The 14,506-nt window shown below is 44.1% G+C and overlaps 1 protein-coding gene across 3 annotated transcripts in view; it reads right to left on the bottom strand.

Moving 5' to 3' along the window:
* Positions 1–14,506, bottom strand: part of pudp (pseudouridine 5'-phosphatase) — a 193,370-nt gene that overhangs the window by 146,018 nt on the left and 32,846 nt on the right. For all 3 annotated transcript variants that reach the window (XM_008107174.3, XM_062975303.1, XM_003218828.4), the window contains exon 2: positions 12,342–12,560. In XM_008107174.3, coding sequence (XP_008105381.2) covers positions 12,342–12,560 — 219 coding nt within the window. The remainder of the gene's footprint in view (positions 1–12,341; positions 12,561–14,506) is intronic.

Below are 14,506 nucleotides of genomic sequence, written 5' to 3'. Positions count from 1 at the left end.
CGGAAGACAAGGGGGTGCCATTGTAGCTATGAACATTACTGATTACATGAATGAGGTGTATAGACAACTTTCTATCCAAGAACACTACTCCCCTGTGGACAAAGACCCTACTAAACATATCCAACTCATCATCAGAACCATAACCCTGGAGGGACTCAGTCTTGGTTACATCACAGAAAAAGAAAGGGATTTTCTTACAACCCCGTATCCTCGCACTCCGGTCCTATACATACTTCCAAAAATTCACAAGGAAGTTAAGCCACCTGTAGGCCGGCCAATTGTTTCGGAGTCCGGCTCGGTTCTTGAACCATTATCTAAATTTGTTGATTATTTTCTACATCCCTTTGTTAAACAAACATTATCATATGTTAAAGATACCAAACATTTTATCAATATTATAGAAAACCTTTGTGTTCCCACTGGTGCGGTCTTAATGACTATGGATGTGACCTCTTTATATACCAGCATCCCTCTAGCAGAAGCTTGAGAGGTATGTGCGAGCACACTTGATTTGAGATCCACTTTACATCCTCCAACCCATTTTTTACTAAATCTAATTGATGTAATTCTTGAAAAAAATTATTTCAAATTCAATCGTTGTTTTTATTTTCAAACTCAAGGCGTTGCTATGGGGAGTGCTGCAGCTCCGTCCATAGCTAATCTATTCATGAATAATTTGGAAGTTAAATTTATTTTGAATCACGAAAAAAATCCCCTTCACGACTACATGGTTAAATATTGCAGATACATTGATTATGTTTTTTTGATCATGCAGAATGAACAGACAGCTCAGGATTTACTAACATAGGTCAACACCATACATCCTTGCATTAAAATTACAGGCAACATCAGTCCTAACAGTGTAACATATCTGGACGTAACAGTAATAAAAGACAATAACAAACTGCTAGTTAACAACTTTCGCAAACCCTCAAACAGAAATGCATTTCTGCATTATAATAGTTATCACAGTATATCCCTCAAAAATAATCTACCATATGCACAGATGCTTAGAATCAAGCGCAACTGCACCTTACCACGGGACTGCAAACGAAACATGGAAATACTGGAAAATAAGTTGAGGGACAAAGGTTATCCTGAACATGTTATCCAGAAGGCCAGGATTAAAACTTCCAGTGTTCCAAGATCGGCTATACTAGAGGATAAAGTCAGACCCAGGGATAACAGATTGGTATGGCCTCTCACCTTGACTAACCTATCTAAACACACTATAAAAACAGTAAAAAAGTATTGGAATGTGGTGAGGGATATACCGGGTGTCAAGGACAGAACGCCACAAGATTCAAAGTAACAGAGTTTATTAGATTACAGAACTCAAAAATGCCCGTAAAACACAAGGGCCAGGCAGTTTTTGCCTTTAGGAGCAAAAAGGGGCAAAAGTAAATGTTCAAAAGATTAACCGGATTAAACCGGAGTTTAATCCGGGTAAAAACAAACTGCTTGCGTCAGCCTGGGTATAAACGAAACGAAAGCCAAGGAACAAAAGATACAAAGAATGCAACTAATTGGCAGCAGATTCCTCTCTGCTGCCAACACTGTGCTTAGAGTAACTTGCGTCGCTCCCCCACACACACAGCAGACAGGATCTCCAACACGAGTAAATCAGCCAAGGATTGTAGCAGTTGAGTAGACCAGTTCCGTTCCGTAGATCAAAGCCAGAAGCAGACGTTTGTAGTTTTTCCAAGTCCAAGAAGGGGGGGAAGACAAGCCGTGGTCAGTTCAGTCCGAGTTCTCAAAGCAGGAGATGGCGTCCGTCAAGAAGACGACGGAAGGTCAAGCTAATAAGAGTAAGCACAGGTTTGCACAAACAAATGCCCACACAATCCCTCCCGCCGTCTGACCCTGGATTCCAATCAACTTACGTCACAGCACAGGAAAGCACACAAGTCTTCAGGGAAGCGTCCCACACACACACGGATCCCAAGCGTTTGCCCAGATTACCTTGCCCAACGCAATTTGCAATTGCTCTCAAGCCCCATTTTATGCCAGTTACAAATCTTCATCACTGTCAGCTGTCCTCCTTAACCCGGGCGTTTCCTCATCACTTTCCTCGTCAGAGCTGGAACACCTCTGACTACGCCCAACAGCATCTCCAGCTGTGGATCCCGTCCCATCCCTCCAGCTAAACCATGGGTCTAATCCTGAAGGTCCCCATTCATCTTCTGTCCCATCATGGCCAGTGGCACCCACTTCCTCCCTTACCCGAGTCCAATCCATCTCATCCTCCTCTGAGCTAACCAGCCCCTCCTCCATTCTCTCCGTAAACCCTTCGAAAGACTCCTCGTCAGATGGTGCTGCAAATATGTCTCGCAGTCTTTTTCTCTCTCGCTCCTCGAGAGTATCTGACTCTCGAGGAGTCTTACGCCCACGTCTGTCAGTAACAGAGCCATGAGGCTCAATCATAACACTATCCCCTCTCACAAAGGCCTCCTCCCCCGATGGCGGAGAAGTGGCAGTGATACCCTCCGCTATAGCACCACGACGACTAGAGGTATCAAGTTTCAACAGCGAACGATGAAAGACTGGATGGACCTTTAAACTAGACGGTAAACGCAAACGAAACGCAACAGAAGAAATCTTTTTAACGATAGGAAAGGGACCCAAATACCGAGGCGCAAACTTTCCCCCAGCCTGTTTAATATGTTTGGAAGATAACCACACCAAATCCCCTTCTTCCAACTCCTCCCCTGCCTGCCTGTGGCGGTCAGCCTGAGTCTTCTGCGTTGCCTTAGCTTCCAACAGTAAGCGACGGGCAACATCATGCAATGCAGCCATTTCCGAAGAGCGGTACACAGGGTCCGAAGAGACCACATTGGTCGACGGCGCCACACCTCCCCGTGGGTGAAAACCATAAGTTAGCTCAAATGGCGTATGCTGACTAGACGTGTGCACCGCATTGTTGTAAGCAAATTCCGCCACCGGTAACCACTTTACCCAAGCCGTGGGTTGATCTAAACAAAAACAACGCAGATACTGCTCTAAGAGCCCATTAACCCGTTCCGACTGTCCATCCGTTTGCGGATGGAAAGCTGAAGACACGTTTAACTTAGTCCCCAAACACTCATGGAAGTGTTTCCAAAAGCGTGACACAAATTGCGGAGCCCTATCTGAAATAATCACCTCGGGTGCTCCGTGCAAACGATAGATGTGCTTTGTAAATAGTAAGGCCAACGTAGGGGCCGCCGGAATGGTTGAACAAGGAATAAAATGAGCCAGTTTACTAAATAAATCCACCACCACCCAAATACAAGTATAACCCCCAGACTTAGGCAAATCTGAAATAAAATCCATGGAAATGATTTGCCATGGCCTCTCCGGAACAGGTAAAGACGATAACAACCCTCTAGGGCGCCCAACAGGCGTCTTACTCTGCTGACAAACGGCGCAGCTGTCACAAAAGCGCAGAATGTCTTGCCGCATCTTTGGCCACCAGTAGCTCCTGGTGATAAGCTGTACGGTCTTGAACCTGCCAAAGTGCCCAGCCATGGGTTCGTCATGGTGGGCTCTAATCACCTCCAACCTGAGGGTCCCTACTGGTACGTAAACCTGCCCCCTACGCACCAATACCCCGTCTTGATCCTGGAGATGCGGCAGTATGGTACGGTTACCTGCAGAGAGCAGCATCAGTTGCTCCTGAGTCCACACATCATCCTTCTGAGCCTCAAGGATCTGGTCATGTAACCCAAGCTCATTATCTACAACACACAGAGAGGCAGTAGGCAAGATGGTCTGACATACTACCTGCTCATTGGTCTTAAATTCCGGCTTGCGGGATAAAGCATCGGCCCGCAAGTTTGCCTTCCCCTCCACGAACTGCACCTTGAAGTTAAACCTGGAGAAAAACAAAGCCCAGCGGATTTGACGCTGGTTTAACTTCTTTGCTGTTTGCAAGTGCTCTAAGTTCTTGTGATCAGATCTGACCACGATCTGGTGCCGTGCCCCTTCAAGCCAGTGCCGCCACACCTCAAACGCCACCTTAATCGCCAACAACTCCTTCTCCCATATGGTATAGTTCTGCTCGAAGGGTGTTAGTTGCCGCGAGTAAAATCCACAGGGACGCAAGGTCCCTGAGGAATCCTTCTGAGACAATACAGCCCCCAACGCGTAGCTAGAAGCGTCCGCTTCTACCACGAACGGTCTGTCAACATCAGGATGGGTTAGTATGTTGTCCGATTGAAAACTAGACTTTAGTTGTAGAAACGCCTCGTGAGCTTCCCGCCCCCACACAAATGGCTGTTTCTTGCGCAGAAGCTGCGTCAAAGGTACCGTGAGCTTTGCAAAATTCGGAATAAATTCCCGGTAGTAATTAGCGAAACCCAAGAACCTTTGTACATCCTTCTTAGTCTTCAGCTCCTGCCATGAGTTGACGGCGTCAACCTTATGTGGGTCCATTTTAAGTTCCCTACCTGACACTACATGACCTAGGAACTCCACTTCAGGCACATGAAAGACGCACTTGGAAGCCTTGGCGAAAAGCCCATTAGCCCGCAGTCGGTGCAGAACCTGCTTGACATGTTGACGATGTTCTTTCTCGTCCTTAGAAAAAATCAAGATATCATCCAAATAAATCACTAAAAATTGGTCAATTAGGTCCCTGAACACATCGTTCATGAACCTCTGGAATACCGCAGGAGCATTACAAAGCCCAAAAGGCATGACTCGGAACTCGTGGCATCCGAAACACGTGTTAAATGCCGTCTTCCATTCATCCCCTTCCCGTATACGGATTAAGTTATAGGCCCCCCGCAGGTCAAGCTTGGTAAAGACCTTAGCCCCTTGCACCCTTGATAACAGTTCCGAGATTAAAGGGAGCGGGTACCTATCCCGAATGGTGTATTTGTTTAGGATCCGATAGTCACAGACCAGCCTAAGTTCCCCAGTCTTTTTGGCTACAAAGAATACTGGTGCCGCAGTTGGAGAACTAGATGGGCGAATAAACCCCTTGGCTAAATTTTCATCTAGAAACTCCCGCAAAGCTTGCCTTTCCGGTACAGTCAAGGCATACAGCCTCCCTGCTGGCAGTTTCGCACCTTCTGCCAACTTGATGGCGCAATCATATGGCCTGTGCGGTGGTAATTTGTCCGCTTCTCTTTTACAAAATACATCAGAGAACTCCCCATACTCAGCAGGCACTCCCTCCATATCAGAATGAGTAACATTTAGAGTGCAACAATCCTGCCTCTTTAAGATCACTTTACGTGTTGCCCAATCTACTTGTGGGTTTACTACAGCTAGCCAATCCATCCCCAGGATCACATCATATCTAGGCAAGCTCGTAATATCCCACACAAACGTTCCCGTTACTCCCTGCACCTCCCACGTTACTGCTGAGGTTTCATGGTTAACCACCCCAGTCTCCAGCAGTCTCCCATCTGCTCCTTCCACCCACACGTCGCATGCCTTGCGCACTCTAGGAATGCCATGCTTCTTAGCAAACTCAATATCTACATAGGAGACCGTAGCCCCTGAGTCCAGCAGTGCCAAAGTAGAAACAAGTTCCCTTCCCCCAACAGATAATGTAATGGGTACGAAAACATGCTTCCTCCCCTCAGTTGACTGCTTGAGGAGCCCTAGTGCGTTGGACTCACGTCGCACTAGGGCTGGCCTTTTCCCGAAAGCTGGGAAGGTTTCACATTACAATTTTTGGCAAAATGCCCAGCATTCCCACAGTACAAACACAAGCCCAGCTGCCTCCTACGGCTCTTTTCCTCTGTAGACAGCTTTTTAAAGACCCCAAGCTCCATGGGCTCTTCCCCCATCACCACAGGTGCCCTGGTTACATGCATGGGTGGCGCACACATTGCTTTTGAGTGTTTACGAGCCTCGAACCTTGCGTCTAAACGCAGCACCTTAGCTACTAAGGCGTCCCAGCTTTCAGCCGGCTCCAAGCGTGCTAATTCATCCTGGAGCATATCACTTAACCCGGCAGTAAATAAAAGCATGAATGCATTTTCCCCCCAATCCAGCTGGTGGCGATACAGGTTAAACTTATTTAAGTAATCCAAAACAGTCCCCTTTCCCTGTTTCAACCGATACAGAGCCCACCCAGCGTTCTCCGTGCGGAGAGGATCCCCAAAAGTATCAGTTAACAACTTTTTGAAATTATTCAAATTGTCCTTGACTGGGTCATTTCCCAAAATTAAATTAGTGGCCCATTGTCCTGCGGGACCGGTCAACAAACTCAAAATAAAGGCCACCTTGCTAGTGTCTGTAGGAAAAGCATGAGCACTGAGCTGAGAAAAATAAAGCTCCACTTGTGCCAAAAAGGTTGGCAACTTGCACCTGGTTCCGTCAAAGCGTTCAGGAGTCAAAACATGTCCTTTCACAGCCTGAGCTGTTTGGCTAACGGTAAAAGCCGTTTGCAATTGATCTACTTTGGCCCTTAACTCATCCATCGTCTTCCTGACGGGTTTATTGCTGCAATAAACTTTTTATGGGCGTTGGGCAATCTGTCAAGGACAGAACGCCACAAGATTCAAAGTAACAGAGTTTATTAGATTACAGAACTCAAAAATGCCCGTAAAACACAAGGGCCAGGCAGTTTTTGCCTTTAGGAGCAAAAAGGGGCAAAAGTAAATGTTCAAAAGATTAACCGGATTAAACCGGAGTTTAATCCGGGTAAAAACAAACTGCTTGCGTCAGCCTGGGTATAAACGAAACGAAAGCCAAGGAACAAAAGATACAAAGAATGCAACTAATTGGCAGCAGATTCCTCTCTGCTGCCAACACTGTGCTTAGAGTAACTTGCGTCGCTCCCCCACACACACAGCAGACAGGATCTCCAACACGAGTAAATCAGCCAAGGATTGTAGCAGTTGAGTAGACCAGTTCCGTTCCGTAGATCAAAGCCAGAAGCAGACGTTTGTAGTTTTTCCAAGTCCAAGAAGGGGGGGAAGACAAGCCGTGGTCAGTTCAGTCCGAGTTCTCAAAGCAGGAGATGGCGTCCGTCAAGAAGACGACGGAAGGTCAAGCTAATAAGAGTAAGCACAGGTTTGCACAAACAAATGCCCACACAATCCCTCCCGCCGTCTGACCCTGGATTCCAATCAACTTACGTCACAGCACAGGAAAGCACACAAGTCTTCAGGGAAGCGTCCCACACACACACGGATCCCAAGCGTTTGCCCAGATTACCTTGCCCAACGCAATTTGCAATTGCTCTCAAGCCCCATTTTATGCCAGTTACAAATCTTCATCACTGTCAGCTGTCCTCCTTAACCCGGGCGTTTCCTCATCACTTTCCTCGTCAGAGCTGGAACACCTCTGACTACGCCCAACAGCATCTCCAGCTGTGGATCCCGTCCCATCCCTCCAGCTAAACCATGGGTCTAATCCTGAAGGTCCCCATTCATCTTCTGTCCCATCATGGCCAGTGGCACCCACTTCCTCCCTTACCCGAGTCCAATCCATCTCATCCTCCTCTGAGCTAACCAGCCCCTCCTCCATTCTCTCCGTAAACCCTTCGAAAGACTCCTCGTCAGATGGTGCTGCAAATATGTCTCGCAGTCTTTTTCTCTCTCGCTCCTCGAGAGTATCTGACTCTCGAGGAGTCTTACGCCCACGTCTGTCAGTAACAGAGCCATGAGGCTCAATCATAACACCGGGTTGTGAGAGACTCCCTCTCATTGCTCATAAGAGAACACAAAACATTAGGGATATCTTGATTCACTCAGATATGGACCCCAAGCCGGGGATCTCTAAGCCTATTTTAATAGGTAATTATGCTTGTTATAGCTGCTCTATATGTTCACAGTTTTTACAAACTAAGTTCTTTCAGAATCAGCATACTAAAACTCAGTATAAAATCAACCATTTTGCTACCTGCTCCACTAAAGGTGTAATATATGCTATCACTTGTCCATGCTTGCTTACTTATATTGGCCAAACAAGCAGAGAGATCAAGCTCAGGATCATTGAACACAAGAGTAAGATCAGAAAACACTCCATGGATTCTATCCTATATAAGCATTTTGTGGACCTGAACCATAGCCCTGAATCTTTTCAAGTACGGATTTTAGAGGTAGTTACTCCACCCAGAGACATGGATTTCCAAACTAAACTCTTACAACGGGAATCCTTCTGGATCTTTACCCTGTAAACAGAACATCCAAAAGGGCTAAATAACACCAATACATATGAATGTTTTTTTAACAGAGTAGGCTTTACCCCTAGGTAAAAAATTATTGAACCAATAATGATATCATCATCACCTGACCAATGGATTAGCTACATTAACAATGGTTTGAGCCATTTCTATCCTATACTCGCCACAGAATAAAACTCCTTGCAGAGTACATGGTTTAATAAAGACAAACTGTGAGTATCATAGCCTTCTTTGGGTTCACAGCTTTTAAATTCTTCTATATATGTTCTATTATTCATGTCATAATGTAATACTACCTTTAGCCACTATCTATGTCCCCTTAGGATCCACCTATTCAGAAAACTGATGGTGAATTTCTCACCTCAAAAGTTGAACCTTTGTTGATTATTGAAGTAAGTAAAGTGCCTGAATATACTTTTTTGTAAACTTTTTTGTAAACTTTCTGTACAAATAATTTAATTGCATGTATATATTTATGATATGTATTATTTGTAGACCCAACCGCCTGACGAAGACTCCTGTGAGTCGAAACCAGTTGCAGGTTTGAGTCAAGTTATATGAGAACTGGAGTCTACTCATATGTAATAAAGAACAGGACATTTACTTACATGAAAAACTTGGCCTTATACTTCAAGAGAAGAACCGCTGGTTTCTACTTCTATGCAATTGGAACAGTCCTGTTTTTTGGATATATGTTATTGTTATATATACATTGAGTTTATTTGGTTATTTTCATATTACCACAAGCAGTTCATAACAACACTGCCAAAAGTTTTTGTTTAAAAATTGTGATTCTTAAAGTATGTGTGTGTGTGTTTGCATTAAGTAGCCTTTGTCCAATTCTTATCCCAATTTTCTTTTGTCCTGAAATGTAGAAAAATGCATTAAGAAAGACACAAAAATCTTTTATATAAACTAGATCATCAGGAAGGAAATATTTGGAAATGTTTGCAAATATTTTGTAGTTCAAGAAACACTCCTAAAAAAATAAATAGATAGATAGATATGTTATCATGGCAATAATCACTGGGTTGTTGTGAGTTTTGTGGGTTGTATGGCCATGTTTCAGTAATATTCTCTCCTAGAGTCATAGAATCATTGAGCTGGAAGAGACCTTGTGGGCCATCCAGTCCAACCCCCTGGCAAGAAGCAGGAAAATCGCATTTAAAGCACCCCCAACAGATGGCCATCCAACCTCTGCTGAAAAGCCTCCAAAGGAGGAGCTTCCACCACACTCCACTGCTGAACAGCTCTCACAGTTAAGAAGTTCTTTCTAATGTTCAGGTGGAATCTCATTTCCTGTAGTTTGAAGCCATTGTTCCGTGTCCTAGTCTCCAGGGCAGCAGAAAACAATCTTGCTCCCTCCTCCCTATGACTTCCCTTCATATATTTATACATGGCTATCATGTCTCCTCTCAGTCTTCTCTTCTGTACACTAAACATGCCCAGTTCTTTAATATACTTCGCATAGGGCTTGTTCTCTAGACCCTTGATCATTTTAGTCACCCTCCTCTGGACACATTCCAGCTTGTCAACATCTCTGTTAAATTACGGTGCCCAGAATTGGACAGTATTCCAGATGTAATCTGACCAAAGCAGAATAGAGGGATAGCATAACTTCCCTCGATCTAGACACTATATTCCTATTAATGCAGGCCAAAATCCCATTAGCCTTGAAAGAATAGGCAGAGAGAGGGAAAGAGAATAGAAAGAAGGTGCAAGAAGGAAAGGGGAGAAAGAACAGGCAGGGAGAAGTAAGGGTGGAGAGGAGAGAAAAAGAAGGAAAGGAGTTCTGCGGAGGCAGAGCTCAGCTGAGGATTAGGCCCTGGTGAACGAGTGCAAAGGAGGCTGCCTTCTCTTTTTCCTTCTCTGCTTTGGGGTGAGTGGCTGGCGAGGTAGCCAGCTCTGGCGAGGCGATAGCTTTGGCAAGCTGAGAAGGAAGATGCCGCATGAACAAAGGAGGCCACTCCTCCACTGGCACAGCCACCTTCGCATCTTCCTCCTTGGCTCCTGAGCCAGCTGGAAGCCCTGCACCCTGGCCTTCATGTGCAGGCATCTAACAGAAGGGAGGGTTAGGGCAGGTAGAGCGATGTGGAATGCAACACCTCAATGCTGCTGACCTCCTGGCAGGAGCAGTAAGTGGCTAGCAAAGGCACCTGGGACTTGCATGCCTCTGCATGCCCTGACGAAGAGGAGGAACTTCAGCTTGGTGTAGCATTGGCACACAAAGTCTGGGCATTTGGCAAGAGGGAGGAAAGGAGTCCAGATTCAAAGGGATGCTGGAAGGGGGCAGAGGACGGGTTTAGGAGCGATTCTAATGCACCACTGAATCGAGTAAATATGGTAGTTGACCTCCAGCATCAAATTTTTCTTCCATTTCTTCCTTCTCTTTATAAAACAGACCTGAACTACAGTACAATTGATTAATAAAATTGTCAAGGCATTTGTGCTGAATGTAACATGTTAGATTTGCATTTACATTTCAGAGTAATCCTCACTTTATATTATATTTAGATTTCACTATACAGAAGGTTATATAGAGAACAGTTTCGTTTGCATCAAGACATGATTTTTTTTTTTAAAAAAAACATTGTTTATTGGCATAATTGATGCATCTTGGCACAAGTTTGAGGATGAATGCCTGCAGCAATGAGTAGCAAATAGTAGCAATAGCCCTCATTCTGTCATATGTGCAGGAGTAGTGATAAATTAGGAAGGAAAAGTCAACCATATTTTTGATTACTTGTTATGCTGTAACTGATACTGCTACATGGACATCACAGATGTTAAGAATATGTATATTGACATCAATGATATCACATGTTATGTGATTATTCTTCCCTCCATTTATTTCTCATATCTCCAAGTGAAATGATTTGTTGTTGTAATGTGCCTTCATGTTGACCCTAATGTACAGCTATCCTATGGCTAGGGCTTTTTTCATAAGATTTATTCAAACTTGTTTGCCATTAGGTAAAGGTAAAGGTTTTCCCTGACGTTAAGTCCAGTCATGTCTGACTCTGGGGGTTGGTGCTCATCTCCATTTTTAAGCCGAAGAGCCAGCGTTGTCTGTAGACACCTCCAAGGTCATGTGGCCAGCATGACTGCATGGAGCGCTGTTACCTTCCCGCCAGAGCGGTACCTATTGATCTACTCACGTTGGCATGTTTTCAAACTGCTAGGTTGGCAGAAGCTGGAGCAACAGCGGGCGTTCACTCCACTCCCGGGATTTGAACCTGGGACCTTTCGGTCTGCAAGTTCAGGAACCCAGTGCTTTAACACACTTCACCAAGGTCACTTAAGAGGATTTCCATGGCTGAGCTGAAATTTTATAGACAGTCACTGTGGTATCATGCTCCTCCAGTAATGTCACCTTGTCTAGTTTTTATCTTCTGTAGACTCCTAGTGATGCCATTGTTTTCTATGTAAAGACCATTAAAATAATTGCGTGTTTTAGAACTAAGCATAGTTAGAATTTTATATAAGGAACCAATTCAGGAGTTATGGAGGAGGGCAATATTTGGGAGATGTGGATGATTGAGACTGACAATCAATTGCGTACGATGTACACAAAACTAAAAAAACGATAAATAAAAAAGAAAACTTTGGTGTAAGAAGCTGGTTTTGTTTATATGTGCAGCAGGATAACAATGAAAAGAATTTGAACAGAGGTCAATAAACTGAAGACTGGCATCCCTCCCACTACACAGTTCAAAAATATTGCCAGGAGGATCTTGTGTATATACCTAGAAGACTGATAAACTGTATAGAGACAAACAAACATACAAATGACTGTGATTTTCTGAAGATTTTCTGAAAAGAAAAGGAACTTTATATTCGGACATATATGACCAGAAGAATCAGACAGGACAAGGCACTCAACGGCAGTGACAGAGATTTTGGGGTCAGTGGAAATGTCTTAGTACAGCTTCTAATATGTTATAACTAGCCATGTACACAGTTACAGCTGTCAAAATGTGAAACATTACATGTCATCTTTTCCTTGTGCAAAAGGTGACAAACCAAATTGAAACCAAGTGCATCACGTTTATTTTTCTGTTGTTGGAAAATATTAAGTGATATTTTAATGACAATTTCTTCAAAGCAACGGGAAAGAAACAAAGTCCAAGGAAAATAAGTTATTATATGATTGGAGCTACTTAACACTACTAAGAGTTAATTTGACATGAAGGAATCTGAATAAAGGAAATACAACCTGGCATGAGTGCTGCTGTGGGAAACAGTTTCTCCTGTTTAATTTGACATTCATGCAGTAGCTCTTCTTTGGTTAATGGAAGATCCAGGGCATCTCGAATGATCTTTGCTCCCTCTAATGCTTTTTTGCCCATTGCTAAGGATTTCACATCCCAGGTATAGGATTTTCCATACCGTTTACAGATTTCTTGGTACACAACTGTGTAAAGACGTTCAGTATCTGAGGAAATAAAACAAACCCACATTAGTGGCCATCTATCAGAAGAATATTTCAATTTATTGGGCAACTATCCCAAGTTCAGATCCCAAATCCCAGAAAATGTCATCTAAAAACTTTGTAGTTTGGCAGAGAAGACCTAAAGATTAAATCAGACAACTCTGGTTTAAAGGAATAATCCCTTTCCCCATGCATTTTGTTTCTGAATAAAAGAGTTTTCCGAATGTTATAGTTTTACAGCAAACACACCATGATACACAAAAGCAGGAGTAATAGTTTTGCACTCACAAATAGAGATTGAAATCTGACAGTATCATGTCAAGGTATTTTCCAAATCTTTCCTAGCTAGGCAAAAATAGTCCCTCCCAAGATTTGAGAAGTTTTTCTGCCTTTTTAAAATCCAACATAATTTCCTTTTTAACCCAATCCCAATATTTGGTAGCAGCAAGGCAACATCATACAATGCAGTGATGCCCATGAGAACTCTTGGAAGAGGGAGGAGGGCTATTATCTTGATGCATAGAATCATAGAATAGTAGAGTTGGAAGAGACCTCATGGGTCATCTAGTCCAACCCCCCGCTAAGAAGCAGGAATCGCATTCAAAGCACCCCCGACAGATGGCCATCCAGCCTTTGCTTAAAAGCCTCCAAAGAAGGAGCCTCCACCACAGTCCGGGGGAGAGAGTTCCACTGCAGAACAGCTCTCACAGTGAGGAAGTTCTTCCTGATGTTCAGGTGGAATCTCCTTTCCTGTAGTTTGAAGCCATTGTTCCGTGTCCTAGTCTGCAGGGCAGCAGAAAATAAGCTTGCTCCCTCCTCCCTATGACTTCCCTTCACCTTTCCCTTCCGCATACCTTTTGGGACTACAATATACAATTATAAATTGAAGTCTGCCTTGCACAATTATAACTATATATGTGGAAGCAAAGCATTGCCTTAATTGGGTGATGATTTTTATCTTGCAACCCAAAATGACAAATGAACAAGGAAATTTGTTACTCATGAGATGTCATTACATATTCTATTTAAACTATACAGTAATTCATTTTCCAGCCTTTGAACAAGACTTTAAAAATTCTTCAAAAGATACCAGAGTGTTCAAAAAATTGCCAAGAGCTCCACTACTTTTACTTCTGACTGTATTTACATTACAGCTCTATAACCTATAATGAAGAGGGTTTAAGAACAAGTGAGTTCTCCTCAGGCCACATTCATGCACATAATATTTTTGCCTAAGGACTCAGTGTTATGGTTGAGCCTTATGGCTCCGATACTGGGAGACGTGGTCGTAAGACTCCTCGAGAGTCAGACTCTCTTGAGGAGCGAGAAAGGAAACGGCTGCGGGACTTATTTGCAGAACCAACAGACGAAGACTCCTTTGAGGGCTTTACCGAGGGAATGGAGGAAGAGATGGTTAGCTCAGAGGAGGATGACATGGAATGGACTCGTGTGAGGAAGGATTTGGGTGCCACCGGCAATAATAGTATGGAAGGCGACTGGGGGGTTTCAGGATTAGACCCGTGGACGAGCTGGAGGGATGGAATGGGATCCACAGCTGGGGATGCTGTGGGGCGTAGTCAAAGGTGTTTTAGCTCTGATGAGGAGGATGATGATGAGGCACCTGGAATTAGGGTAACAGCTGACAGCGATGAGGAGTTGTAAACTGGCATAAAATGGGGTTTGGAATCCAGGGCTAATTGCGTTGGGCAAGGTAATCTGGACGAACGCTTGGGCTCTTGTTGGGAACTTCCTGAAGACGGGTGTGATTCGTTTGCTGAATACGTAAGTTGCCAAGGACACTGGGCATGGATGGCGGGAGGAACTGTGTGGGCTTTTGTTGTGCAACCTGTGTTTAATCTTAATAGCTTGGACCTCCGTCGTCTTTTTGACGGACACTAATTGCCTACTCTGGACTAACTGACTGACTGACTGACTACGACTTCGGACTA

Source organism: Anolis carolinensis, chromosome 3 (genome assembly GCF_035594765.1).
Source record: "Anolis carolinensis isolate JA03-04 chromosome 3, rAnoCar3.1.pri, whole genome shotgun sequence".
Lineage (NCBI taxonomy): Eukaryota > Metazoa > Chordata > Lepidosauria > Squamata > Dactyloidae > Anolis > Anolis carolinensis.
This window is presented reverse-complemented; position numbering and strand designations above follow the sequence as displayed.